The 27,543-nt window shown below is 45.6% G+C and overlaps 1 protein-coding gene across 9 annotated transcripts in view; it reads left to right on the forward strand.

The window, feature by feature from the left end:
* The window catches only part of STRBP (spermatid perinuclear RNA binding protein), a 121,399-nt gene that overhangs the window by 43,949 nt on the left and 49,907 nt on the right, over window positions 1-27,543 (forward strand). For 7 of the 9 annotated variants that reach the window (XM_080990890.1, XM_080990891.1, XM_080990892.1 and 4 more), the window contains exon 2: window positions 16,036-16,256. In XM_080990890.1, the coding sequence (XP_080847016.1) occupies window positions 16,075-16,256 (182 nt within the window). In that variant the 5' untranslated portion in view covers window positions 16,036-16,074. Of the gene's footprint in view, window positions 1-7,527; window positions 7,670-13,302; window positions 13,491-16,035; window positions 16,257-27,543 lie in introns of those variants that run through there. The other 2 variants (XM_080990897.1, XM_080990896.1) reach the window with 2 other exon arrangements.

Below are 27,543 nucleotides of genomic sequence, written 5' to 3' on the forward strand. Positions count from 1 at the left end.
AAATCCAAACTCTTCTTCAAGGACAGGCAGAAGCAGAGTAGAGTACTTGTAAAATAGGAGAAAGAGGGAAAAGAAAAGTAATAGGCAGGAGAAGGAGGGAATTGTGGTTGACTAATAATAATAATTGGGCTAACTAGCTCAGCCTTACTTTACTTCTGGACATTGCCATAAGGAAGGTAAAAGAGCAGAATTTTAAAAAGGAGATGAAAAGGAAAAGGAAGGGAAAAAACTGAAAAAAGGAAGAAAAATAGAAAACATGGTGGAAAATAGTGGAGGAGAGAAAGCAGGGACAGGCAGAATCATGGTGTTTGGCGTGGCTCGTGTTTTGGCAAGTTAAGTTTTGTTAGCTTATAAAGTAAAAGAAAGAAGGAAAAGAAGGAAAGGAAGGAGATGGAGAGAATAAAGCGAAAGGGAAAAAGAGACCCCCCTTATATTGATATAATATAAGGAAGCTAAAGAAGAAGAAAGGAAAAGTAGAAAAAGGGGGATTTATTTTTATGGTGACACATAATAAAAATTGCCACCTAATACAGTGTTGTTTTTGATGTTTGTAATAAAAGGGGAAAGGGGTGGGGAGCACTGTGTGGAGTGCAGATCAAAACATGGTAAGAGTAAAAGTAGTTGTTAAATTGTGCAACAAATTTAGAACCCATGTCTGGATAAAAGAAATATGCTCTTGGCTATTTACCAGAGTACCTGAAGATGGGTTTCGTTGAAATCTGTTACAAATAAACAGCTTCCAATGTGTTTACTGTGCCACAAGACATTATCTAATGAAGCAATGAAGCCAAGTCGATTTCGAGAACATCTTGCTACAAAGCATTCACAAGATAAAGATAAGCCCATTGAATATTTTCAAGAAATCTATGAAAGATTTCAAAATCGCTCAACAATAGCTGCATCATTTCAAAAACAACATGCAAAGAATGAGGATGGATTAACTGCAGTTTATCGTGTATCACAATTAATTGCAAAAGTGGTAAAAGCCATAATATTGGAGAAACTTTGATAATACCCTCTATTAAGAATTTATCTCAACAGTAATGCATCAGGATATACCTGAAGTTTTAAAAACACTGCCCCTTAGTTATAGCACAGTAAAGAGACGCATTGATGAAATAGTGGCTAATGTTGAAAATAAACTTATAGGTATTCTCCAAAATTCTTCATTTTCCATACAATTGGACAAATCTGTCATTGCAGATAATAATGCTCTACTGATGACATATGTCCGGTACCTTGATGAAAACATTGCAAGAAGAAATGCTATTCACTGTCATTCTGATTACAGATACAAAAGGATTATCAATATTTAATGCTGTGAAATCATACTTTGCACAAAATAATATACCCTTGAACAATATTGTTGCACCATCAATGGTAGGTCACTATTGTGGATTTCTTGCTTACTTGAAGGAAGAAGTGCCAAACGTTTTGTGTATGCATTGTGTTGTGCACAGACAACATTGTAGGAAAACATTAAGTACAAGTTTCCATTCATCATTAAGTATAATAATTACAGCTGTAAATAAGATCAAATCTAACACCAAAGATAATAGAATGTTTTGACAGCTGTGCCAGGACAATAATAATAAATTGGATATGGAGAAACGATTTCAAGATACAGTAATACCTCCACGAACGTCCGCCTCGTCTAGCGTCCATTCCGGCGAACATCCACGGCAAACCCGGAAGTACCGGAACAGGTTACTTTTGGGTTTGCCGCTCACGCATGCACAGAAGCGCTAAATCGCACTTCGTGCATGTGCAGAAGCGCAAACCATTCTGCACATTGCGCAGACGCAGCAATTTGCCCTGCGTCCTTTTCGGCTAGCGGCTGGGGCTCCGGAACAGATCCTGGCCACAAAACGAGGTACGAATGTGTTTTGAACTTGAAGGTGCATGACTGGATGATAAATCCTTTTATAGCAAATGTTGCTGAGGTTGATATAACTTGCCAAGAAAAACTATTAGAACTTAAAAATGACGAAGAGAGTAAATGTAATTTCGGCAGTGATGGATACCAAAAACTCTGACAAAATAAAAAAATGCCTGCATTATATCCAAATATGTGGAAAATGATATTCAATTTATTGATACCTTTCCCTACCACGTATCTTGTAGAATCAGGCTTCAGTGCTGTTAATCATATTATGAGCAAACAGAGAAACCATCTGAATATCACTGAAAGAGGAGACCTTCGTTTGTCCCTTACGAAAATCGAACCAGATATCACATACTTAGTCTCACAGCATCAGCCTCAAGGATCTCATTAATCGCCAGTTAAAAGTAATTTCGGAGGGACGTGGGTGGTGCTGTGGGTAAAACCTCAGTGCCTAGGACTTGCCGATCGTATGGTCGGTGGTTCGAATCTCCGCTGCGGGGTGAGCTCCCGTCTTTCGGTCCCAGCTCCTGCCCACCTAGCAGTTTGAAAGCACCCCTAAGTGCAAGTAGATAAATAGGTACCGCTTTACAGCGGGAAGGTAAACGGTTTTTCCGTGTGCTGCGCTGGTGCCGGCTCGCCAGAGCAGCTTCGTCACGCTGGCCACGTGACCCAGAAGTGTCTCCGGACAGCGCTGGCCCCCGGCCTCTTAAGTGAGATGGGCGCACAACCCTAGAGTCGGACACGACTGGCCCGTACGGGCAGGGGTACCTTTACTTTTACCTTTAAAAGTAATTTCAATTTATTGTTTCCACATTTAACTTCATAAAGTTAAAAACATTATAAACATGCATAAAGTAGAAATTAAAAGATAAATTGAAGTACTTTTTTTTTTTTTTAAAAAACCCCCTCCTTTCTACTTGTGCTAAAATAATTGAGTTACTGCAGCACTGGTGGGCGGTAAGGAAATTTTATCATCAAGAAAGATGCATTAGTGGGCGGTAGGTATAAAAAGGTTGACTACCCCTGGGAAGATACCAGCTGAGGATTATTCTCTACACAAACCTGAAAAGGCAATTCAGTCTTCTAACCCCAGAGAGCGCCTCTACAGCTCTCCTGTGAATAAATCACCCTCCCACAACCACTTCAGCTTAAATACTTGCCTCCCTGTGCTGAGAGTTCCCAATGAGCTGGTCAGCCATTGGCGTCTGTTGTTGGTGGACGAGCAGGAGAAGGAGATGCGCATCTGGCAGCCACAAGCAAGCACCCAAGCAGCATGTGTTGGGCATGGCACTGCCCCACTGGGAGCTGCCGCCCAGGCAAACTGCTTCACTTTGCATTTTGGACTCACAGCTGTCCATGGAGACGCAGGTCAATTCTGTGTCTAGGGCATCTGTCTACCAGCTCCACCTGGTATGCAGGCTGAGACCCTACCTGCCCGCAGACTGTTTCGCCAGGGAACCAGACAGAGGGCCTTCTCGGTGGTGGCACCCACCCTGTGGGACGCCCTCCTATCAGATGTCAAGGAAATAAACAACTATCTGACTTTTAGAAGACATCTGAAGGCAGGCCTATTTAGGGAATTTTTTAATATTTGAAGTTTTATTCTGTTTAATATTCTGTTGGGAACCGCCTAGAGTGGCTGGGGAAACTCAGCCATATGGGCAGGAAATAATAAATAAATAAATAAATAAACAAACAAACAAACAAACAAACAAACACCAAAATGTATATGCTTTGAAGCCTTGAAGTATATGTTAAGGATAGACAATATGGTAAGGCGTATAGCAATAAAGAGTAGAGTATTTCAAAAATTGAAGTATGGTACCAATATTTTTATTGTATACACCAAATTAAACGTATTAGCAATTTTTGTTAAAAATGTGCTACTAACAATGTGCCACTTATGTGAATTAGTTTATGCTTATGAATATAATAAATAAGTGTTGCCGACCCCCACAAATGGCGACTAGACATTCTGTTTTGGCGCCCACAACCCAGGTCCCAGGAGCCATTTGGCTCCTAGCTTTTCTATCCCAGTTTCTAACACTGCTTGCTGGCTGTTTTCAAGTTGTGTGCAAGGAAGATTGGATTAACTAAAGTTTAGGGCAGCTCCGAGGGCCACGTTAGCCTTCCAGGGGCAGCATGCCAGTAGTGGGTGTGATGAGAGGCAAAGTGGGGGAGCAGCCGTGGATGTGACTCCTTACCTTTGAAGATTAGGCTTTACAGTCGTACCTTGGATCCCAAATGCCTTGTGAGTCTAGCGTTTTGGCTCCCCAACACCACAAACCCAGAAGTGAGTGTTCCGGTTTGCAAACACTCTTTGGTACCTGAATGTCTGACGCGGCTTATGTGACTTCCAGTTGGCTGCAGGAGCTTCCTGCAGCCAACTGGAAGCCGCGCCTTGGTTTCCTAACATTTTGGAAGTCGAACGGACTTCCGGAATGGATTCCATTGGTACCACTGTGTTTGAACTCCAGAAACTCCTAGACATCTTTCTTTCTTCCATCCAGGCAAGTCAGAGGCATTAGTTCAAAAGCATTTCTGCCAGGAAATAGTGGTCAAGGGTGGAAAGCAGGGCCAGTGAGTGGCATAGGAAGGGGACATGTTCTGGGAGAGTCCTGAGGGCCAGGTAAAGAGGCTTTGAGGGCCATGTTTGCCCCCCAGACCTGAGATTCCCCACCCCTGGTTTGGAGAGTTCTGTGAACTGCATGGTGGACGATCGTCTTCTCCCACATACTACAAATGCAGCCTTTTCCCTTTTGCATATTCTTGTCTTTGTGTCATGTATTCTAGTGATTTCCCTGTGTTTGCATGTACTTGAGGTATTCTGGGAAGGCAAGCCTGTCTAAGGTGTGCTGTGGTTCTTATTGCCCTTGCGAGAGTCTTTCCTGCCAGTACCCACTTTTGTCCCCAGGGAGAACTGTACATGTGTATACTTTGCAGAATTGTACAAGTGCCTTCAAGAAAGAAAGACAGCAGCTGGGTGGCTCCTTTGCAATCTTGGCCACACCTCTTGGGCTACAAAATGCCCTTGTGTCCCCCCCTTCCCCACATTGTAGGAAGAGGCAAGGACGATGGTGCTGCGTTTAGGTTCAAGGTGATATTGGGAGTGTGGCAGAGTGTCATGTGTGGGAGGTAGAGAGATGCAGGTGGCAGCATTTTAGCACAGCTGTGTTTGACCTGTAAGGCTTTCTTCTGGAAATGCGGCCAGCTGGTTAAGTCTGATTTTTTTTAGGCAACCACCACCACAACCAGAGGCTTTTGGCAAGATGCTGGGAGCTTCACCTGCCTGCATTCACCCCTGTATCCTTGCTCTGGAGATATGGGACCCTGGATAAAGCTTTACCATTGGTTGAGGTCTCACACAGGCATGATGACTTATGACCCTACTGACTGGATAGTTTGTTGGTCAGTGTGGTGTTCTGAGAGTCGTTTGGAGTTTGTTAAGAGAGAGCTAGTTAAGATCTGTTTTCTGTTCTTGTATATAGCAACTTAAGGGACGTGGGTAGCACTGTGGGTTAAACCACAGAGCCTAGGACTTGCCAATCAGAAGGTCGGCGGTTCGAATCCCCGCGACAGGGTGAGCTCCCGTTGCTCGGTCCCTGCTCCTGCCATCCTAGCAGTTCGAAAGCACAAAAAGTGCAAGTAGATAAATAGGTACCGCTCCGGCGGGAAGGTAAACGGTGTTTCCGTGCGCTGCTCTGGTTCGCCAGAAGCAGCTTAGTCATGCTGGCCACATGACCCGGAAGCTGTACGCCGGCTCCCTCGGCCAATAAAGCGAGATGAGCGCCGCAACCCCAGAGTCGGTCGCGACTGGACCTAATGGTCAGGGGTCCCTTTACCTTATATAGTAACTTGTAGAGTCTGCTGTAAATAATAGACACCTCTAAGTAAACAAGTTACTGGTAGCAGCGTCTGGCTCCTGCTTCGTCCATCCTGCCTGCAACTGATTGCTTTCTGGAACTCTGCGTATGCTTTGCTAAGGTCTGGCTAAGGTCCTGCAACAGGCCAAAGTTGCAAAACACCAACAAGCTCTACAGCTGCTGCACCTTCCGGGAGTGTTAGCTGGTACAGGCACTCACAAGGAGCAGTTACTCTTCTCCTGAACATTTTGGTGTTCTGGGTATATTTTTTGGCCTATGTTTTGGAATTTTGAGTATGGAAACAGAGGCTGGGATCCAAAGAACTGGTTCTACATGCTTCTCTATAAGCAGTGCTTCCTAGCAACACAGGAAGGTGCCTTTTGCACCGGGCCCGATTAGCAATCCCTCTAGTCTAGTAATTGCCTGCTTCTGACGGACAGGACCTCTCCAGAATCTCCGGCCTTTCCCTTCTCCCGCCATCTGATTATTTTTAATTGGTGATAATGTGATGGAACTCTGGAGCTGTGTGTGTGCAAAGCAGGGGCTGATATAGGTTACCTGTGTCACAGGGCAATGTTGTTTTTATTTATTTTTTTAAAAATAATATTTATTGAATTTTAAAGGGTTACAAAAAGAAAGAATTAAAAAAACAGCATATTTAAGAAATACAAAACATCACATCACGATAATAAAAAAAGAAACAAGAAAAAGAAAGAAAGAAAGAAAAAAGAAAAAATACAATAAATCTTCCCATAACTTATCTTTCATTTGCTTATTTCCTTGACCTCCTCACACCTCCCTTTTTGTATTCTAGTTCAATTAGCTATTTCAGCAAATCCTTTCCATCTTTTCCAGTTTTTGTCCTCTATTCTGTCTTAATATAATGTAACTTTACTTTCCCTCCTTCACCATTTAGCAATCTATTTTTCCTTAATCCTTTATAGCATTTCTGCTAAAACCGCATTATTTCATTCCAACATCCTTCTAACATTCCTTAATTTTACAATGTTTCTGTAAATAAGCTTTAAATTTCTTCCAATCTTCTTCCACCAAGGGCAATGTTGTTTTTAGAGCTGAAGGGAATTTCAGCACAGTAGCATGTACTGTGGGAGCTGGAAGGACCCCAGTAGATATACTGGCTGCATTTGGACTTTTTGCTCAGTTTTCACCCGTGGTTAAGCATTCCATTTGCTTGCTAGCAAGGTATCTTCCCTCTGGTCAGCTCTGCAAACCTTCGTTCTGATCTCTGTCTCTCCCCTACCCAGAAAAGAGTTCAATTTACAACATCAGTTCCCAGCACCGAAACTTAGGGCTTCTCAGAGCCGCTCTCTCTCTCCTGTGACCCAGATGCACAGTTTCCGACTGTGACAGATGCTACCAGAGAGCACATTGGACAGAGGCCAGGAATTAAAATTATACTGCAGAAGGAACACAATGCGCTTTCTAATTTTTCAGCTGTGTAGCGAGAGAAGCTACCTGCACAATGTCTTCTATTTTAAACATTTTTGTATGGAGGTGTGGATTTCTTGCTCTGGAGAAGCGTTTTGGGAGAGAGGGATGGATTCCTCAGCTGCCTCAGTCTTAACACAAAGGTGTTTCTTGTAATCTGCTTAAAATGAGCAGTCTCTGCCCAGATACCTTTCTGTTTTTTGTTTCCTTTCTCTCTGTTGGGAGGAAAGGCTGGTTGAACAAGCTTTAACAATGATACCTGTCAAACTCGTCGTCCTTGCTAGCGAAGCACGGAGGTTCTGTAAAGCTGCTTTGTTGCTACACCTCCAAATTAGCCACAGGTTACCGAGTGCAGTTTTCTCAGTGTGACAGCGTTCTGATAAACCAAGGTGTGTTTGTCAGCACTTACAAGCTCCTCTGGGTTTTCCAAAGAGGTCGCTTGAGCTTGGTGCATCCAAGATACTTGACAGAGGTAAGTCTTGAATTCTGGGGTGGGATATGGGCACACCCAGTAATTTAGCAGGAAAGCTTCAAGGACGGCACTGTTGATGGGGAGATGGGATTGCAGGAAAAGAGTAAAACGTATTGCATTCTGGCTGGATGGGTGTCAAAGTAGGAACGAGGCGAAGGAGGAAACCACAAGCTTTGAGTTAGGGAGTGGGATTGGACATGGCTGCTTTGAGAATCTGCTTGGCAAGCCAAGAACTCTGGTGGTTTCTGAGCAGGAATGACCTATATCAGTGGGGCTTCTGAAAAGGGGTGTTCTCATCCTAAGCATGATCGAGGTGGGTTTGACCTCAGAGCAGCTAGCTTTCCAGCCTATCCCTTGTATGATTTCATTTCACTAGAATTTGAAACTTAATTCCATTGATCTAGTTTTGCCTACTGGACGAGTTTGCATGTATTTCTAAGCTGTAAATTTTGATTTAGTAAGCAGTGAAGTGGGGTTGAAAGCCTCCAAAGTGGAAAACTTTCTAGTGCTTTGTTGCGGGGCATTAGTAACAATGGGTGGATGTTGCTTACCACACACAAGTAAAATACAAACTTTGTTTGCTAAATACAAAGTAAAGTAAACATGCTTAAACTAGGTCATTCCATAGGATATAAGAAAAGTTTCCAATGTAAACTGAAAATGTTTGCTTTTGCATTTTTGGCATATTTGCAATTTTCTCTGTAAAGCCCACGTCACTGTAGGCTGCACTCTGCATGCGCAGTGCATTTTAACATTTTCATCCTGCGCACCCGACATCAGTCTTCTTACTAGGGGGTAAACAAGCCACAAAGGGTTTAACTTAGTGTGATTCCAGAAATCAGAATTGTCGATTCCATTATCAGACAGCTCATTCTCCTTAAGCCTACACCAATGGTTGAAGGCTGACTAGTGGTCATTATTTGTTAGGGAGAAATGAGCCTTGATTCCAGATCCATCTGTTACACTAAATCCGGGGTGTGAAACCTCAGGCCAGGGGCCAAATACGTCCCTATAAGCCTCTATGTCTGGCCCCTGAGACTCTGCATTCCCATTCAGCATCACTCACTCTCCCTAGGCCACACACCAGCCCTACTTAATGCCCCTCTTGAGTGTTTTGGCTTGACATGACTGTGTCCTTGAACCTCTGCTTATGCCCTTTGTTTGTCTGGATGGAGGGTAGAGAGGTGGCTGGGTGGGTGCAGAAACTAGCCTGTTGCACAAAGGTAACATTTACATTCGTTGCTCTGCCTGCTACTGGCCTGTGGCACCCAGAAGGTTTCCTAGATAGGATGTGCTTCTTCCTAAACCATGGTTTCATGGCTGGCATCACTGCTGTTTTGGCTGCACTGTAATTATGCAATGAAACCACAAATGTTTTTGTATGGATGGCAGTAGCCAGTTTTATTAAACTGTATTGGTGTGTGGGTGTGATGTGATAGCAAAGTTAGGGCTAGGAGCTTAGTTGCTCTTCCCCATCCCTGTTTTTGATGCCAGGTCAGAGAATCACAGAATAGTATAATAATAGAATTGTAGAATTGGAAGGAACCTTGGGCTCTTGGAGTTGGCTCCTGTTACAAGGGTCATCTGGTCCAGCCCCCTGCAATGCAGGAATGCAGGTGCTGACCTTTAAAGCCCTAAACAGCCTTAGCCTTGTATACCTGAAGGAGCGTCTCCACCCCCATTGTTCAGCCCAGACACTGAGGTCCAGCGTTGAGGACCTTCTGGTGGTTCCCTCACTGCGAGAAGTGAGGTTACAGGGAACCAGGCAGAGGGCCTTCTTGGTAGTGGCGCCTGCCCTGTGGAATGCCGTCCCTTCAGATGTGAAGGAAATAAGCAGTTATCTTATCTTTAAAAGACATCTGAAGGCAGCCCTGTTTAGGGAAGTTTTTAATATTTAATGCTGTATTGTTTTTAACACTCGATTGGGAGCCATCCAGAGTGGCTGGGGAAACTCAACCAGATGGGTAGGGTATAAATAAATTATTATTATTATTATTATTATTATTATTATTATTTTGCCCAACATGGGGCTCAAACTCACAACCCTGAGATTAAGTCCCAGGGATGTCAAAACTTAACTTATTTGCCATTGCATTTTATGAAAGTTAACATAAGGAGAGCCAAAATCCCATCTGGTCCAACATCCTGTTACCACACTGGCCAGTCGGATTCATGTGGGACCTGAGTTCAGCAGCACCTGTCTCCACCTGCGGTGCCCAACAAAAGAGCCATGCTGTCTCTGGCACTTGAGGCAGAACATAGACATCATGGCTAGTGGCCACTTCTGGCTCCGCCCTCCGCGGATTTGTCTGAACCTCTTTAAAAGACATCCATGTTGATCGTCTTGTGGAGCAGAGTCTGTCATTTAGCTGTGCGCTGTGCGAAGAGGCACTTTCTCTTTTGCCTGTCCTGAGTCTTACGACAATTAAGTTTCATTTGGATGGCTCCACAAGGTTATACACACAGGTCCTGCTATCCTGGTGCTCATTTATATGAAAATTCACTTATCCATACACAAGGAATTGGTAACCTCACTATACACACCACAGATCCAGATATCCAGGCAGCTGGACCTGCGTGTAGTACTGCAAACAGATAAGCAGCCTTAAACAACCCTTACTTTTTGTGTTTTGCTGGTCTGTGGCACCCGTTTCGTTAGAAACCATAGTGGGAAGGAGGGAAGGAGATAGGATAAATAAGAGAGCACTTATTCCTTCCTTGTTTGCCTTCTGCAAGGTTTCAGAGGGTTTCCCCGGTTTTATTCAATCATTTTGGGGTGGTCAGAGACATATTAGAAATTTCCCCATAGGAATCAATGGGAATTGTTGGCTTGTTATGCAATTGCTTGCCTAAAACACAGTTTCCTGACACTGTGATTGGATGGAGGGACCTGCATATCGCTTTAATGGGGAGAAAAATGTCTCTTTCAACACCATGTACAATCTTAGACACCTCTTACATTATACCCCTTCTTGCTTGCTCCCCACCCCATAACTAACCCTCCCCACAAAAATGGTTTCTGCCTTTCCTCAAAGGGAAGTTGCTCTAGCTCTGGATCTTTGCTAAACAACAATCTTTTCTGAAGTGAGGAGGCCAGAGCTGTGTACAATGTTCCATGCGCAGCCGCACCATAGATTTGAAAAGCAGTGCTGTGATATTGGCGGTTTTATTTTCGATTCCTTTCCTAATGATTCCCAGTATGGAATTCTCCCTTTTTGCAGCCGCCTGCACGCTGTGCTGACCTGAATATGAAATAATTATCCATTGGGTTGCTGTCTATCAAACAGTCTCTCTTGCCCTATCCCCCAACCCTTTATTTGAGGTAATAAACTTCTGCTTGGCAACAACAAGGGGATGGTGTGTGTTTGGGGAGGGGTGTGATTTGAAAGCAGGCAAAGGCACTCTTTGGCGGTTGGACCACGACTGGGAATAATCAAACCATTGTACCCACCAAGAGAGAGACAGAGAGTGCCAGGGCATGCCAAGGCAGGGCATAGAGGATCCCAGCAATTAAATGGGGGGGGGGGGAGGCAGCGGCAAATGACATATTTAGACAGAGCGAAACAGAATTGACAAACAAGCAAAGATAATTGCAACTTGCAAACCTCCCGGACAAAATCCAGCAGTTCTGCAGAAAAACATTTGCAGACTTCCCAGCTGTAAATGGGGCAGGAGGGGCAGGGGGAGAGAAAAGAGAAGGCAAATGTGAGGACCAAGTAGGGCAGCTGAGAAAGGTTAGAAATGTGTTCTCTGGAAATGCACGGCTTTTACAGATAAAACAGGCATCAGGTTATATGGATGCAAACGAAATTCGAGAATCTGTGCTTCCCTTTTGCCATCATTCTCAGGGTCATTCCTTCGGCAGGTAGAAGCCCTTTGATGAGAAAGGCCAGGTATATGTTGCAAATACGTACATGAACATCTGTCATGGATGCTTTAGTTTATATTTCTGCATTGCAGGTGGTTAGACTAGATGGCTCTTCCACTCTACAGTTTGATTCAGCGTGTATCATTTATATCGCCACCTTTTCTCCAAAGAGCTAATAGTGATGTGTGTACTTCCTCCCCTCCACCCTTTTTATCCTCACAACCACCTTGTGAGGTAGGGCAAACTGAGAAGTGGTGGGTTTCATGACTGAATGGTGATTTGAACCTGGGTCTCCGGGTCCTCGTAGAGAGCTCTAACCACTAAGCCACACTGGATCTCACGAGGATACTCTGGTGGCATATAATAGGTAAGAATAAAATTAAGCAGGCCACAAAAAGGGCTCCACTAAAACAAATTTCTAAATAAAACGTTGAATTTATTTGAAAATAACATTTAAACTGCACTAAGTGCACTTTATTGATTCTTCCCCTGCTCCTTCCCTATAAAATATTTCAGTTCAGCAGTTTTTTTCCTGTTGGTGGTGGTGGTGGGGAATTCAGATATTTATGCAGCGCATGACATTAATATAAAATACTTTGTTGTTGTTAGTTTTGTTTACTGAGCAGAAGTCAAACAAACATGCCAGATCTGATCTCCCATTGATTTTAGGGCAGCAGAAATTTCCGCTGAACATTTCTCATACTCAGAATGTGTTTTCCTGAATAACCGCACCACTGAAGCTTAGAGGGTAGGCAGTGCTGGAAATTCTCTGGGCTGGTTAGTGTTGGCAAAGGAGGCTCATAGTGGCTTGCGTCTTCCGTGGGGGCTTCTGTTTTTCACAAAGCAGCATAGCTTCTGCTCCCCCCTAAACCTCCCCCACCCCATATTTCAGATTTGTTTCCAGTGGTATGTGAAAGTATGGGACGTTGCATTGCTTGAAAATTAGACATTCAAATTAAGAGTTCCTAGAGGCCAGACTAAAAAATATATATGGTATGATTTTGTGATGTAAGGGTGTAATGCAGGAACATGCACAGTCTCCATCTCTACAGCCTTTAAGTGGATTTGGATGATTTGAGTTCTGTTGGTTTCCATACACCCTTCATAGCGTTTCCAGTTCCCTAGACCCCAAAATGGAAAAATGGGACAGAATGTTCAGAAATTGATTGAGATGCTTGCTGGATGTACCGTATTTTTCGCTCTATAAGACGCACCAGACCACAAGACGCACCTAGTTTTTGGAGGAGGAAAACAAGAAAAAAAGATTCTGAATCTCAGAAGCCAGAACAGCAAGAGGGATCCCTGCGCAGTGAAAGCAGCAATCCCTCTTGCTGTTCTGGCTTCTGGGATAGCTGCGCAGCCTGCATTCGCTCCATAAGACGCACACACATTTCCCCTTACTTTTTAGGAGGGGAAAAGTGAGTCTTATAGAGCAAAAAATACGGTACTTACCAGAATAGATCACTCATGTAAGATGTTTATTATGCACATGCCCAGAAAGTCAACTTCAAGTTTTATTTCTTACAATTAACTTTTCTTTTTTTATACAGTTGGTATTAAACTGTTTCTTACTTTCCTGTATGCTGAAAATCAATTTTTAAAAAGTTACTTGAAAACACAGTGTGGCTTCTGTTCCCCCCATGAGCCTCCCCCCCGCCCCCCATATTCTCACATTCCGGATTTGTTCCCAATCTCTCACCACTTTCGACTTCAGCTTTCTGTTTCTGAAACACGCCCCTCCTCCTTCTCTGTGCTTTCTTTGCAGGTGTGCTGCAGAGTCTGACTTCTGGAGCATTGCACCTGCGTGACCTCCTGAGCCGTCAAGCGACTGAGAGGCTTATGAGGAGGTTCTGGCAGGCGAAACAGTGCCTAGCGAAGACACCCCGGAGGAGGGAGAAGGAGAAAGAGGAAGGGGAAGGGTACCAGAGCTGAAGCTTACTGTAGCCAGCCATGGTAGGTCCCCATGGCTGCAGGCGCTGGGGCAATGAGCAGGCAGGAAGGAGGCCATGGGAAGACTTCCTCCCTCTCTCCCTCTCCCTTCCTGGCCTGCTAGCAGACTTGCCAAAACAGCTTCCGGGGGAGAAGGAGGAGATGCTGCTGAGTTAAAAGGGAGGTGGTCTGGCACCACTCTCAAGCAGAGCAAAATGGTCTTTGATTTATGGCTGGGGCATCATCAAAACCCAGGGAGCACGGAGGCAGCAGTCTATGAATTATTGAGTGAAGGCATGGGGGGGGGGGGGGAGAACGCTCAAGAATAACGTGACTCTTTTTTTTGCTGGAAGTGGCACCAGCTATCTTGCTTGAGAGAGTGGCTCAGGCGACCTTGAACTCTGCTGGGTTGTATAACCAAATGCTGATGTTCTCAGCCCATTCCAGCCCTTTCCCTGCCCTTCCGCAAGGTGAAACCCCTGCTGTGGGCTTGGAACGTGGGCTTCCAAACTCACCTGCCCAGGCACAGGGATTCCAGGGATGCTGCTTTTGGTCCCCACTCCTCCTTACCCCTTTTTGGTTGTAGAGTGCCGAGAGAAAGGAGAAGGACAGCTGTGCCTTCCTGTACTTGAACTATTGCGATGTTCTGCCCTTTCTTTAAAATCTATTTTGGACCAATGGCTGCCGAGCAGGAGGGGGTGTAGGGCTGGTGGCACACTCACAATTAATGAATTCCTGCTGGCCAACTGATGGGAGAGCATCCCAAGCCTATTGATTTCTTCTGTGGTCCTCCAAATGTTATTGCTAAGAGACAGAGTGGAAGGAAGGAAGGGAAAAGAACATGTTTCAGGTGCCAGTTCAGAAGCAAATGGGAGACAGAGTTTCAGGAGGATTTATTGCCTGCCAGTGCATCTGAGTCAGAAGCAGCCTGGAAATCCATGAGCCATAGGGCAATGGAGTGGAGGTTTTCATTGCTCTGGTGCCCTTCTGCTTCCCCTCTTCTCCTGTGGGTGGCGGAGGCAGGAGAGGGAGGGTAGCTGAGCGCCAGGAGGGGCACTGCTGAGAGGGGTCGCTTCCTCTTCCTCCTCCTCCAAATCTTGTGGGGATGAAGACAGATGAAGACTGAACAATTCTGGACTTGCATTTGCTTAAGGATAGGTGGCGCTGTGGGTTAAACCACAGAGCCTAGGGCTTGCCGATCAGAAGGTCGGCGGTTCGAATCCCCGTGACGGGGTGAGCTCCCGTTGCTCAGTCCCAGCTCCTGCCAACCTAGCAGTTCGAAAGCATGTAAAGTGCAAGTAGATCAATAGGTACCGCTCTGGCGGGAAGGTAAACGGCGTTTCCGTGCGCTGCTCTGGTTCGTCAGAAGCTGCTTAGTCCTGCTGGCCACATGACCTGGAAGCTGTACGCCGGCTCCCTCGGCCAATAAAGCGAGATGAGCGCCGCAACCCCAGAGTTGGTCATGACTGGACCTAACGGTCAGGGGTCCCTTTACCTTTACTTATAGAGTCCTCCAGGATTGGGTCAGGGGCCTGTCTCAGGCTTTCCTAACCTGGCTCCTCCCAGATATGGTTGGATCAATCACATCCCATTATCTTTAACTATTGCCCATGCCAGCTGGGGCTGGTGGGAGCTGGAACTCTGACCAACAAAATCTGGAGGGCACTAGGTTGGGAAAGACTGGCCTGTGCAGTCCAGCATCCTGTTTCCAAGAGTGGTCAGCCAGATCCACGCAAGAAACATCAAACAGGACAAGGAGACAGTTGCATTCTCCTGCTGCCGTTCCCCAGTATATGGCAGTCAGAGGAAGACTGTCTCTGGACATTTGGTGATCATAACCAATTGCTGCTGGTAGACCACCAGCACCTCCTCTTCCTCCAGTGCATTATTAAACTATGGAACTCACTCCCATGAGAGGCAGTGATGGCCACCTACTTGGATGGCTTTAAAAGAGAAGTGGACAAATCCATGGAGGAAGTGAGGGCTGTCAATGTTTGCTAGTCATTTACCTCCACAGTTGGAGGCACCTTCAGATCAGTGGTCAGACTTGGGATAAGGTAGCTCCCTACTGCTAGTTCTTGGGGAACATAAGAGGAGGCCCACTCTTTCAAGCCAATGGCCCATCTAGACCAGCATCCTGTTCCCACAGTGACTACTCAGATGCCCCTGTGGGGAACACACAAGCAGGACCCAAGCACAAGAGCACTCTCCCTTCCTACATCTTCTTCCAGTCACTGGTATTCAGAAGCATTGCTGTCCCTGGCTGTAGAGGCCTAGCCTAGCCAACATGGCCAGTAGACATTGGCTTTGGGATTCCGTTTGTTTGTTTCTTTTGGTTTTAAAGCAGACTCCACAGGTTTGAACAGGTGTTGGGCCTCCTTCTGATAGGTTTGTCTGCTGCCATTGGGACAGAAGTGTGATGCCCTAAAATGCCCAGCAGGTTTGAGTCAACCATCCCTTTTTCAAATAATACCCTCATCCTCTCATTTCATAAAAGAAGAGCTGTTGACAACTTCTTCTGCCTCCTCCCACCTTCTTTCTCCCTGTTATTTCCTAACCCTCTCAACAGAGATCCATCCGATCGTTTGCCAACGATGACCGGCACGTGATGATGAAGCACTCAACCATTTACCCGTCTCCAGAAGAACTCGAAGCTGTCCAGAACATGGTTTCCACAGTGGAGTGCGCCCTCAAGCAGGTCTCCGATTGGATGGATGAAATGAGCAGGTCCAGCAGGGCCGAGGGCAGCATGGACAGCAAGGAGGAGCCTTCAGATGTGGGCAGCGGCAAGTGAGTGGGTTAAAATGCACTCCCTAAAAGGGCTAAGGTTTATTGAAGCCTCATTCTTTAATCTGCTTTATATTCAGAAAATAACTCAAGTGGCGTAAAAAAATATATGAAAACATGCAATAAGATATAATCGTGTGTGTGTGTATATATATATATATATATATATATATATATAGTGTATTATATTGTATTATGTCATATCTAATGTATAATAGGTAATATAATATGTTATTACAGTTGGATCCCTCTTTCTGAATGCTCACTTTGCGAAAATTCACTTATCTGAACATGAGGAATTGGTACTCAAAGCTCGTTATACACACTGCAGATTCAGATATCCGAACAGTGAACATTTTTTTCCTTTCTTGCTTGTTTTTTGCTGGTTAGCTGAGGACCTGTACTGATCTGTACTTTAGTAAGGTTTCGGGGAGTTTTTCTGGGGTTTTCCAGTTGGTTTTTTTGGTTTTCGGGGGGTCAAAATGTGGGTCAACATGATGGGGAGAGCACTTGTATGTTTAAAGCTCTTGAGAGTTCCTTAACTATTAGAGCTGTACAGTGTGTCCCTTGAGTTGAATCCAAAGCTGCTGGTATTCCAAATCTAGGAATTATTTCAAGTAGTTTCTTGACCACTTCCTGAGCTGTACAGTTGCAGCATGGGAATGCCTAAACAAATCCAGCGAGTTGGTCCACAAACACCAATATATGTTTGTATCTGTTACTGGGTGGTAATTCTGCAGTCCACTGACAGTCTTTCCATTGGGTACTGGGCCCATGGGCGACCTCCTGTTGGTGCAGGGGGGGGGCGGTGTCGGTCCCTTTCCTACCGTGTGCGATTGCTGGCAAACATCATAGCTATAGACTATAGAGTATGCCTCCATGAACAGCCCTCAAGCCACTATAGTCCTCGCCATCAGGTGAGCCTCACTTCCCATTTGGGCTTTGGAATGTAATTCTTTCAGTAAAAGTCTGAGAAGGGGTGTAGTCACCAAGAAACGACCATCTCGAAAAGCCCACCAACCACCCAACAATTCATCACCTTCTTCCCTGTTTGTGAATATGCTAGTGGTTCTCTGGGAATAGGATATTGTGTGATAGTGGGCAAGTGAGCTGCCATCTTTGAGGCTGCATCAGCCTTCTTATTCCCTTCTGTATTGGCACATTTCCCATGTGCTAATAGGAGCATTGCTGCTATTTTTGCTGGCAAGAGCAGTGCCTCTAATAGAGCAATGATCTGCTCACCATGGGCTCCATGCTGCCCTGAGGCAGTTACAAAACCCCGCTCTTTCTATAAAAGTCAGTGGGCATGTACCATGTTATAAGCATACGTGCTATCTGTGTAAATGTCAGCCGGCTTTCGCTCTGCCAATTGAAGGGCCTTAGTGAGAGCTATCAGTTCTGCCATTTGTGCTGAGTATTGTGAGGAAATTCTTTCCTGGTGTAGAACCTCTTCCAGTGTGACCACTGCAAAGCCTGAATGTCCTTTGCCATCCAACATGTGACTGGACCCATCAACAAACATCTCCATTTCAATGTTTTCCAATGGAAAATCCTGTAAATTGGGATGTACCACTGTCTTTTCATTCAAAACCTGTACACAATCATGGGCTTCCAAGCTTCTGGTAGTTGGAAGGAGGGAGGCTGGGTTCACTGTGTTTACCCACCTAAATGTCACATTTGGGTTGGTGAGCAAGGCAACCTCATAGCGTGACTGCTGCCCTGGGTGTAACAGTTTCCCCCATCAGTTCCTAAGATCTGAGGGACTCCATGTGGGGCTCAAACCTCTATCTCATCGCCCAAAGTTATCTTGTTAGCCTCTTCTACTAGTAAGCTAGAAGCTGCCACCACTCTCAAACATGCCAGCCAGACTTTACTACCAGGTCCAGATTCTTTGAATAATATCCCACCATCCTCCAGGCTGGGCTCCATCGTCATATCAGGACCCCAGAGGCCACTCCTTTTGCTTCGTGTACATTTAGACTAAATCAGGCATGTCCAAAGTCCGTTTCGGGGGTCTGGAGTAAAATCCAAAAAAAACCTCAACAACTTTGGTCGGCCCTCACAGCCCTTCACTTCATTAAATCTGGCCCTCTTTGAAAAAAGTTTGGACACCACTGGTCTAAATGGTTTATAGGGGTTTGGAAGTGCCAGCACAGAGGGGACACAAGAGCCTGCTTCAAAGCAAGAATAACATTTTTCATTTCCTTATCTTTCGCTCCATTTGTTCCTCTTGATTTCTGCGTCATACCTACCAACCTTCTTCTACATTCTCTTTTTTTTACAAAAACACAATAATTATTTTTATTAATTTTCCAAATTATTACAAATCAAACCAAATTACTTTAATTTAATACAATTTCTTAAAATCGGGTTTCCCACTCCTGTTGCATCATATGTCCAATATATCCCCCCATAGCTGCTTCATGTCTTATTTAGTCTCTCTCTCTCTCTCTCTCTCTAATCCATCAGGGCTTTGTATGCCTGGCCCAGTCGTGTAATGGCAAAGGTGTTGCATGCTAGCAGAATGGTGCTCTGCTGCATTTTGCACCAGTTGCAGCTTCCAGACCTCCCACACAGCATGCAATGCAACAATCCAGTCTTGAGGTTACTCCTAAGTATGAAACTTGTCTCTAGGGTAGAAGTTGGGAACCTGTGGCCCTCCAGCCCCAGCCAGCATGGCCTGTGGTGAGAGACCTTGCTGCTGTAGTTCTGCAGAATCTGGGTTTCCACGGCTTGATTCAAGGATTTTTGAGAAATGATCCCTTTCCCATTTCTACACTGTACACCTATTACACCAGAGTAGTCAATGGTGCCAGAAGTGGTCCAGCAACATCAGGAGGGCACTAGGTTGGATGAGGCTGCCTTAGTGAACTGTGAGTTCTGAAGACCAAGTTGGTACTCAGAAAGCTTTGAGCCTCCAGTTGTTGTTAGACCCTGACTCCCACCATTATTTACCATTGGCCATGGTAGCAGGAGCTAATGGAAGTTGGAGTCCAGCAACATCTGGAGAACCTAAAGCTTTGTAATGATCAGGGGACCAGCAGCTCTGTAGGAAACAGCTCCCTCTGTACTCCTGAGGTCTTTCAAGCCAGGATTTTGATTGATCCAAAGGAAGAAGATTTGAAGTTTGCTGTTGGCCTTCTCCCAGGATTGCCTAGAAATGAGCGGCTGGTGGGACAAGAGGACTCATTGCCTGATCTTAATCTAGCTGCCCACTGGGGTCGTAAGGAGAGGTCATTGCCTGAGGACATCCCTTTCCCCGATTTACGAAGGAATGGAGCATCCATCTGCCTTTCCTCTTGCAACGAGACTCCTGCAGCTGCCAACTTAGGAGTGTGCTGGGGTTAAATAAGGCAAGGCACTAATGCTGAAAGGGGGCTGAGTTTGGAAGGATCACTCTGTATCGTTTGCAGTTCAGCTGCTGGAGCTCCCTACTAGCAGAAAGAATTAACAAGTGCAGTTAAGCCCCTGTAACTGCTGAGGCATGTGGATTTGCTCAATGCCAGGTTAGCAGCCGTGGGTGAGCTTAAGAACCATGTCTCATTTAGCTAGGAGGGATAGCCTCTGCTACGAGAAGGGAGTTGTGAATCCATTGTGATGACAGATTGTGTGCAAAACATATGTTGCCGTGTGTCCGTGTCTGTTTCTTGTAGCTGTGCCAGTTTCTGACTCTCTAGCCCTGTCCTGGCTGTTTGGAAAACAGCTGGAACAACTGCTTGTGTTTTCACGTGCCTCTGCTTTTCAGAAAGTAAACAGACTTGGGACTTGAAGGCTGCAGCGAACATTTAGCGTAGAAAGCCGTGCATGTGTGCGTGTGCACAAATGGAAGAGTGAGAGGAGAAGAAGAGATAGACGGGTAATCACTTGAAGCAAATTATCTATACTTAAAAGAGAAGATTGATTTGGTAACGGCTGCCTAAGAGGTCTCAGAACACCGTTTCACTGCTCTGCGTCTCTGGCCTGCTCAACTTGTAATTAATGATGCTTATGTTAAACAGTCAAAAGCTGTGTGTTTGTGTATTAATATTTTAAAATGCATTTCCTCCTTGCCAGCCCAAAGTGTTTGCATGGTGTTTGATTAGTGTAAGCGGGTGCCTGGGCAGTATCTGCAGAGCTGAGTCTGCAAATCAATGTTTTGTGGTTGCATTGCTGCACCAGCTCTGTGTGTGTGTGTGTGTGTGTGTGTGTGTGTGTGAGAGAGAGAGAGAGAGAGAGAGAGAGAGAGAGAGGGAGAGCATATTAATAGAACTATACCATCTGACTATTTCCCTTAATGCTTCCCAAACTTTTGATGCCTGGGGGGAATCTTTTGAGGTCAGATTCAGAGGCACATTTGCACTCAAAATGTTGCATGTCTTTCGCCAACAATAATAAATTTTAAGATCCTTTTAAAGCAAAATACTGTACAATAAGAAACATTTTCAGAACAATGGGGAGGCATCCTCCTTTCACTTGTGGGATATCCCAGCGATATCCCAGCTACCGTAATAACTGCCATTTCTCAGTCTGGTCCAGGCTGTCGGGGCTTTGGAAGGGAACTGTGCTTTCCAGGCCAGTGTGATTTCCTCACTGAAGAAGAAGAATCATAGAATCATAGAAGAGTTGGAAGAGACCACAAGGGCCATCGAGTCCAACCCCCTGCCAAGCAGGAAACACCATCAGAGCACTCCTGACATATGGTTGTCAAGCCTCTGCTTAAAGACCTCCAAAGAAGGAGACTCCACCACACTCCTTGGCAGCAAATTCCACTGTCGAACAGCTCTTACTGTCAGGAAGTTCTTTCTAATGTTTAGGTGGAATCTTCTTTCTTGTAGTTTGGATCCATTGCTCTGTGTCCGCTTCTCTGGAGCAGCAGAAAACAACCTTTCTCCCTCCTCTATGTGACATCCTTTTCTATATTTGAACATGGCTATCATATCACCCCTTAACCTCCTCTTCTCCAGGCTAAACATGCCCAGCTCCCTTAGCCGTTCCTCATAAGGCATCGTTTCCAGGCCTTTGACCATTTTGGTTGCCCTCCTCTGGACACGTTCCAGTTTGTCAGTGTCCTTCTAGAACTGTGGTGCCCAGAACTGGACACAGTACTCCAGGTGAGGTCTGACCAGAGCAGAATACAGTGGCACTATTACTTCCCTTGATCTAGATGCTATACTCCTATTGACGCAGCCCAGAATTGCATTGGCTTTTTTAGCTGCCGCGTCACACTGTTGGCTCATGTCAAGTTTGTGGTCAACCAAGACTCCTAGATCCTTTTCACATGTACTGCTCTCAAGCCAGGTGTCCCCCATCTTGTATTTGTGCCTCTCCTTTTTTTTGCCCAAGTGCAATACTTTACATTTCTCCCTGTTAAAATTCATCTTGTTTGTTTTGGCCCAGTTCTCTAATCTGTCAAGGTCGTTTTGAAGTGTGATCCTGTCCTCTGGGGTGTTAGCCACCCCTCCCAGTTTGGTGTCACCTGCAAATTTGATCAGGATGCCCTTGAGTCCATCATCCAAGTCGTTGATAAAGATGTTGAATAAGACCGGGCCCAAGACAGAACCCTGTGGCACCCCACTAGTCACTCTTCTCCAGGATGAAGAGGAACCATTGATGAGCACCCTTTGGGTTCGGTCAGTCAGCCAGTTACAAATCCACTGAGTGGTAGCATAGTCAAGACCGCATTTTACCAGCTTCTTTACAAGAATATCATGGGGCACCTTGTCAAATGCCTTGCTGAAATCAAGGTAGGCTACATCCACTGCATTCCCTTCATCTACCAGGCTTGTAATTCTGTCAAAAAACGAGATCAGGTTAGTCTGATCTCGAAGAAGAAGAGTTTGGATTTGATATCCCGCCTTTCACTCCCCTTCAGGAGTCTCAAAGCGGCTAACATTCTCCTTTCCCTTCCTCCCCCACAACAAACACTCTGTGAGGTGAGTGGGGCTGAGAGACTTCAGAGAAGTGTGACTGGCCCAAGGTCACCCAGCAGCCGCATGTGGAGGAGCGGAGACGCGAACCCGGTTCCCCAGATTACGTGACTGCCGCTCTTAACCACTACACCACACTGGCACTGCCCATCCCAGGAGAGTGCGCTGCCTCTTGGAATTGTGTTGGACCCTTTTTGCTGCCCATGTATTGGCAGACTGGGGGGGGGGGCGAGGGGAATTGATGCTATATGGGGCCTCCTGTATCCAACACGGCATCTTGACTTCTGTAGAGCATGCTTTTAGTCCCCGTTGTGGCATAAAAATATTTCCTAGAGTAATGGTTTTTAGTTAAAATCACTCCTTTGTGTTTGATCCTGTTTAAGTCCTGCAAGTATACTTCACACAATGCGCGACCATTACTGTATGAAGAAGAACCTTGTTGAATCAGGCAAAAGGCCCAGCTGTTCCTTAGTAGATCCACTGGGAAGGCCAAAAAGCATCAATATCTGGTACTCTGGGGGGAAGGCTTTCTCTGAAAAGGGAGGGGTCATAGCTCAGGGGTGGAGCTCATGGTTTTGCATACAAAAGAACCCAAGTTGAATCCGTGGTGTCTCCAGGTAGGGTTTTCAAGACCCCTCTTGCAGACATTGGAGAGATGCTGCCAGGTAGTGTAGACAGTACTGAGTAAGATGGATCAATGGTCTGAATGGTTCCAGCATTGCAGGGAATTGAACTAGCTGACTCTTGGGTCCCTTCCAACTCTGCAATTCCATGAATGTGCTCCAGTCCTAATTTCCATGACTAGTGTGGCACAAGAAGAATCAGACCAGCACCCTATGCAGTCCAGCAAGCATCTTCTCACTGGACCATAACTGGGATGCCTCTGGGAAGTCCATAAGAGGGGCAGGAGGGCAGCAGCCCCTAATGCAGGCATGCCGTTTTTCTGTCATGGCTAATCACCATGGATAGATCTCTCTTCTTTCATGATTTTGTCTAATTCCCCCTTTCAGTAAAATCCATGGTTATCCCTATGTCTTGACCTTGCTATTAATAAAAGTGTAGTAGATGTCAGGGCCTTTTAGGAGCACCTGCACTGCCACCTCCTTCAAGGTGCCAGGCAAAGAGACTTTAACCACTTCCTGAACCCACTTGCCTAACCTCCTCCCTCCTGTTTGCACCAGCTCAAAGAAGCCTCGGTGGGCAAGTGGATCTTGTGGCCTGAACCGCTATAAGCAGCTTGTCAACATCCTTGGGCCACGCCTAGCCCTACACTAAACCATCACTTTGCACAACCTCTGCTCATGCCATTTCCCTCTTCTCTCTTCTGTGCAGTCAGAGGGAGGAATTTGAGAAACCTATACTTTAACTGTGGGTTGATGTTAACCACAGTTACAAACCAGCTATGGTTAACAAAACTGGCTTCGTTAACTGCAGTTCAGAGTTCATACAACACAGCAAAGTGGTGGTCAGTCGAATGTGGTAGCAAAAGCTTCTTATCTCCTCTTGGCCGTGCGCAGGGAGGGCAGGAGACTCAGAGCCAGAGGCCAGCTGTTGCTCCTTTCTGCTTGTCCACATCATACTAATCCATAGTTGATGCGCGAACTAGACCTTCCTTTTCTCTCTTTCGTGCTAACTTCTTGCCTTAGGTCAAACAACAACTTTTCCCCTGCACAAGTAGAGAGTTGACATTGCATAAGGATAAGACAGATCTCTGCATACTGTGCATGAAATCAAGCAGCAAGTTGCTTTGAATGGCCATGCCTCATTAGCAAAGGCAAGAGAGCAGGTGAAAGTCTCATTCCTGGAAGCTGGAGGCTGATCGCTGTGGTGGCGGCAGCAGGGCTGTTGGGATCCATTTCTGAGCCACTGCCCTTCCTTCATTCCTTCCTCCTGCCTGGCTGCAGTTCATCATCAGCATCTCTTCTTCAAAGTGCATTAGCAGCATGCATTTTCTTTCCTATTTTTGACTGGGAATAAATGAGGCGCTGATTGCCCTTTTAACAAAACATTTCTGGTGTAAGCTCTAGGCTTGCGAGTAGTGCTGTTTGAGACACTCCAGCAGCCTGGTGGCTCTTTTCTTCCTGGTTTTCTGTGCCAGATTTTTCATGAGCCCACTCTAAATTTAGGGCACAGTGTGTTTTTGTGTGTGTGTGCGTGCGCATACAAACGTCTGTGTCCAGATGTTCCCACAAAGAGCTGATTGCCTGCAGAATAGCATGCTGGAGAACGGCATCAAGGCCAGGGGTTTCACCTGTCGGGCCCACCAAAAAGAAAAAGGGAAAATCAAATCTCATTCCTTTCTGCGCACCTTTATAATGAAAAGCTTGCTCAGTGGGTGAGGGTTCTGTTCTGCTGAGTTTTGCTGAAAAGACACGGAATGTTCATGCCATAGCTTCTGCAGAGCAGAAAATCTGATGTGATTGGAAGAAGCCTTTGAACAGCAAAACCAGGACAGAGCAAGTTCTTGTCTGGTTAAAAAGCCAGTAAGACGACAGATCATGTCTGCTGGCTGTGTGACTGTCCCCACCAGGAGACAACAGATGCTTTTCCTCCTACTTGGCCCAAATTTTTGAGGGAAGAGGTCAGTTTTGGAGTTTCTGAGCAGAGCTGTGTGTAAATGCGTGCACGCTCTCTCTTTTTCTCTCTCCTTTTTCAGCTTCTTCCCCTTTTAAAATGTGACGTAAGAACAAAAAGAGTCTGCTGGATCAGCCCAGTGGCCCATCTAGTCCCCATCCTGTTCTCACTGTGGCCAACCACCTTAACTAGGTGCTGCATGAAGAAGAAAAGGGTGGGCCAGTCTTCCCACCCCAGGCTTCAGTTGAATGGCCAATAAATGCACACCTCTGTCATCTATCTGGTGCTTACAACATTCCTGCTCAGGGTCCCTTAAAGGAGGGGTCTTCTTCACCAGATGTTGTGTGTCTTCTACTTGCAGTGGCTTGAACCTTGCACCCCCACTTCTGCCACCATCACTTGCAGGTCTGGGTATCTCATGAGCACCCTATATGTTTTTTGTGACTCACCACCAGGCATACAGTCTATGACCATACTACCCTGAACACGCCTGATCTTGTCTGATCTCAGAAGCTAAGCAGGGTCAGGTCTGGTTAGTATTTGGATGGGAGACCGCCTGGGAATACTGGGTGCTGTAGGCTTAGGGATGCGGGTGGTGCTGTGGGTTAAACCACAGAGCCTAGGACTTGCCGATCAGAAGGTTGGCAGTTCGAATCCCCGCAATGGGGTGAGCTCCCCTTGCTCGGTCCCTGCTCCTGCCCACCTAGCAGTTCGAAAGCATGTCAAAGTGCAAGTAGATAAATAGGGACCGCTCCGGCGGGAAGGTAAACGGCGTTTTCGTGTGCTGCTCTGGTTCGCCAGAAGCAGCTTAGTCATGCTGGCCACATGACCTGGAAGCTGTACACCGGCTTCCTCGGCCAGTAAAGCGAGATGAGCGCTGCAACCCCAGAGTCGTCCGCGACTGGACCTAACAGTCAGGGGTATCTTTACCAAGCATACAAAGCACACATACCATTATTTCATGGTTTAGTTTGAGAGGGTAGACTCTGTGCTTAAAGAGAATTCCTGCAACACTGCAGCCTAAGAAGAAAACTATCATGAGTAGATCTCCCAGAAACATATTTGCATACATTTTAATTGTTTTCTAAATAATTCTGCTTATAGAATCATAGAATCATAGAGTTGGAAGAGACCACAAGGGCCATCGAGTCCAACCCCCTGCCAAGCAGGAAACACCATCAGAGCACTCCTGACATATGGTTGTCAAGCCTCTGCTTAAAGACCTCCAAAGAAGGAGACTCCACCACACTCCTTGGCAGCAAATTCCACTGTCGAACAGCTCTTACTGTCAGGAAGTTCTTCTCCTGGTTAGGTTGGGGGGGGGAGGTATCTAATTGCCAACTCATTGTGGAGCTGCTGTTAACATAGAATTATAGAACTGTAGAGCTGGAAGAGACCCAAAGGGTCATCTAGTCCAACCCCCTGCAAAGTTGGAACCACAACTCCCCCACAGATGGCCAGCCAACCTCTGTTTTAAAACCCCAAAGAAGGAGAGCTCACCACCTTCTGAGGTTATCCATTCCACAGTCGAACAGCTCTCACTGTCAGAAAGTTCTTCCTAATGTTTAGTGGGTATCCACTTCCTTGTAATTTGAATCCACTAATTTGGATCCTACCCTCTGGAGCAGCAGAAAACAAGCTTGCTCCATCTTCTGTGTGACATCTCTTCAGGTATTTGAAGAGGGCTATCATATCACCTCTCAGTCTTATCTTTTTTAGGCTAAACTTACCCAACTCCCTCAACCGTTCCTCCTAAGGTTTTGTTTCATTACTACAATTAAAGTTTCTTACAATGTTCATCCAGACTCTTCCATCCTGTAACTTAAGCCTAGTATACAGGTGAAACTCAAAAAATTAGAATATTGTGGAAAAGTTCATTTATTTCAGTAATTCAACTTGAAAGGTGAAACTAATATATGAGATAGACTCATGACATGCCAAGCGAGATATGTCAAGCCGTTATTTGTTATATAGGTGAAACTCGAAAAATTAGAATATCGTGGAAAAGTTCCTTGATTTCAGTAATTCAACTTGAAAGGTGAAACTAGTATATGAGATAGACTCGTGACATGCCAAGCAAGATATGTCAAGCCTTGATTTGTTACAATTGTGATGATCATGGCGTACAGCTGATGAAAACTCCAAATTAACCATCTGAGAAAATTAGAATATTCAATGAAATCAGCGAAACAAGGATTGCAAATGGAGCAAGATTGGACCTCTGAGAAGTAGAAGCACATCTCGCTTTGCATGTCATGAATCGATCTCATATATTAGTTTCACCTTTTAAGCTGAATTCCTGAAATAAATGAACTTTCCCACGATATTCTAATTTTTCAAGTTTCCCCTGTATCTACTCTTGCGTCTTGGCCTCTTCTATTAGAAATCCTAGCTTGGCTTCATCTTTTGAGAGCCAGCAGCTTGGCTTGGTGGCTAGAATGTTGGACTAGGGCTGGGAAGACCTAGGTGCAAAGCCCCACTTAGCCACAAAGCTCTCACTGGGGTGACTGAGCTGCTTGCATCTCTCTCCGTCTACCTCCGTCCTCTGTGGGTTGTTGTGAGTATGAAATTCATCTCACTCTGAGCTCCTTGAAGGAAAAGTAGGATATTAATGGAAGAACAGGTGATGATAAGCAATTTCCTGAAGCTGACAAGCCTGGCATCGTCCACACTTTTTCTCCAGGTCGTCTTAAGGCCCGGAAAATTGCTGAATTTGGCCCCCGGTGGTTAATTCTACAGGGAGCCCTGACATCAGTAACCCTTGGCTATGATGGCTGTGTGACACTCCAGCCCTTTTAAACTGTCCGCAG

Source organism: Podarcis pityusensis, assembly GCF_964106645.2.
Source record: "Podarcis pityusensis genome assembly, chromosome: Z".
NCBI classification, from domain to species: Eukaryota; Metazoa; Chordata; class Lepidosauria; order Squamata; family Lacertidae; genus Podarcis; species Podarcis pityusensis.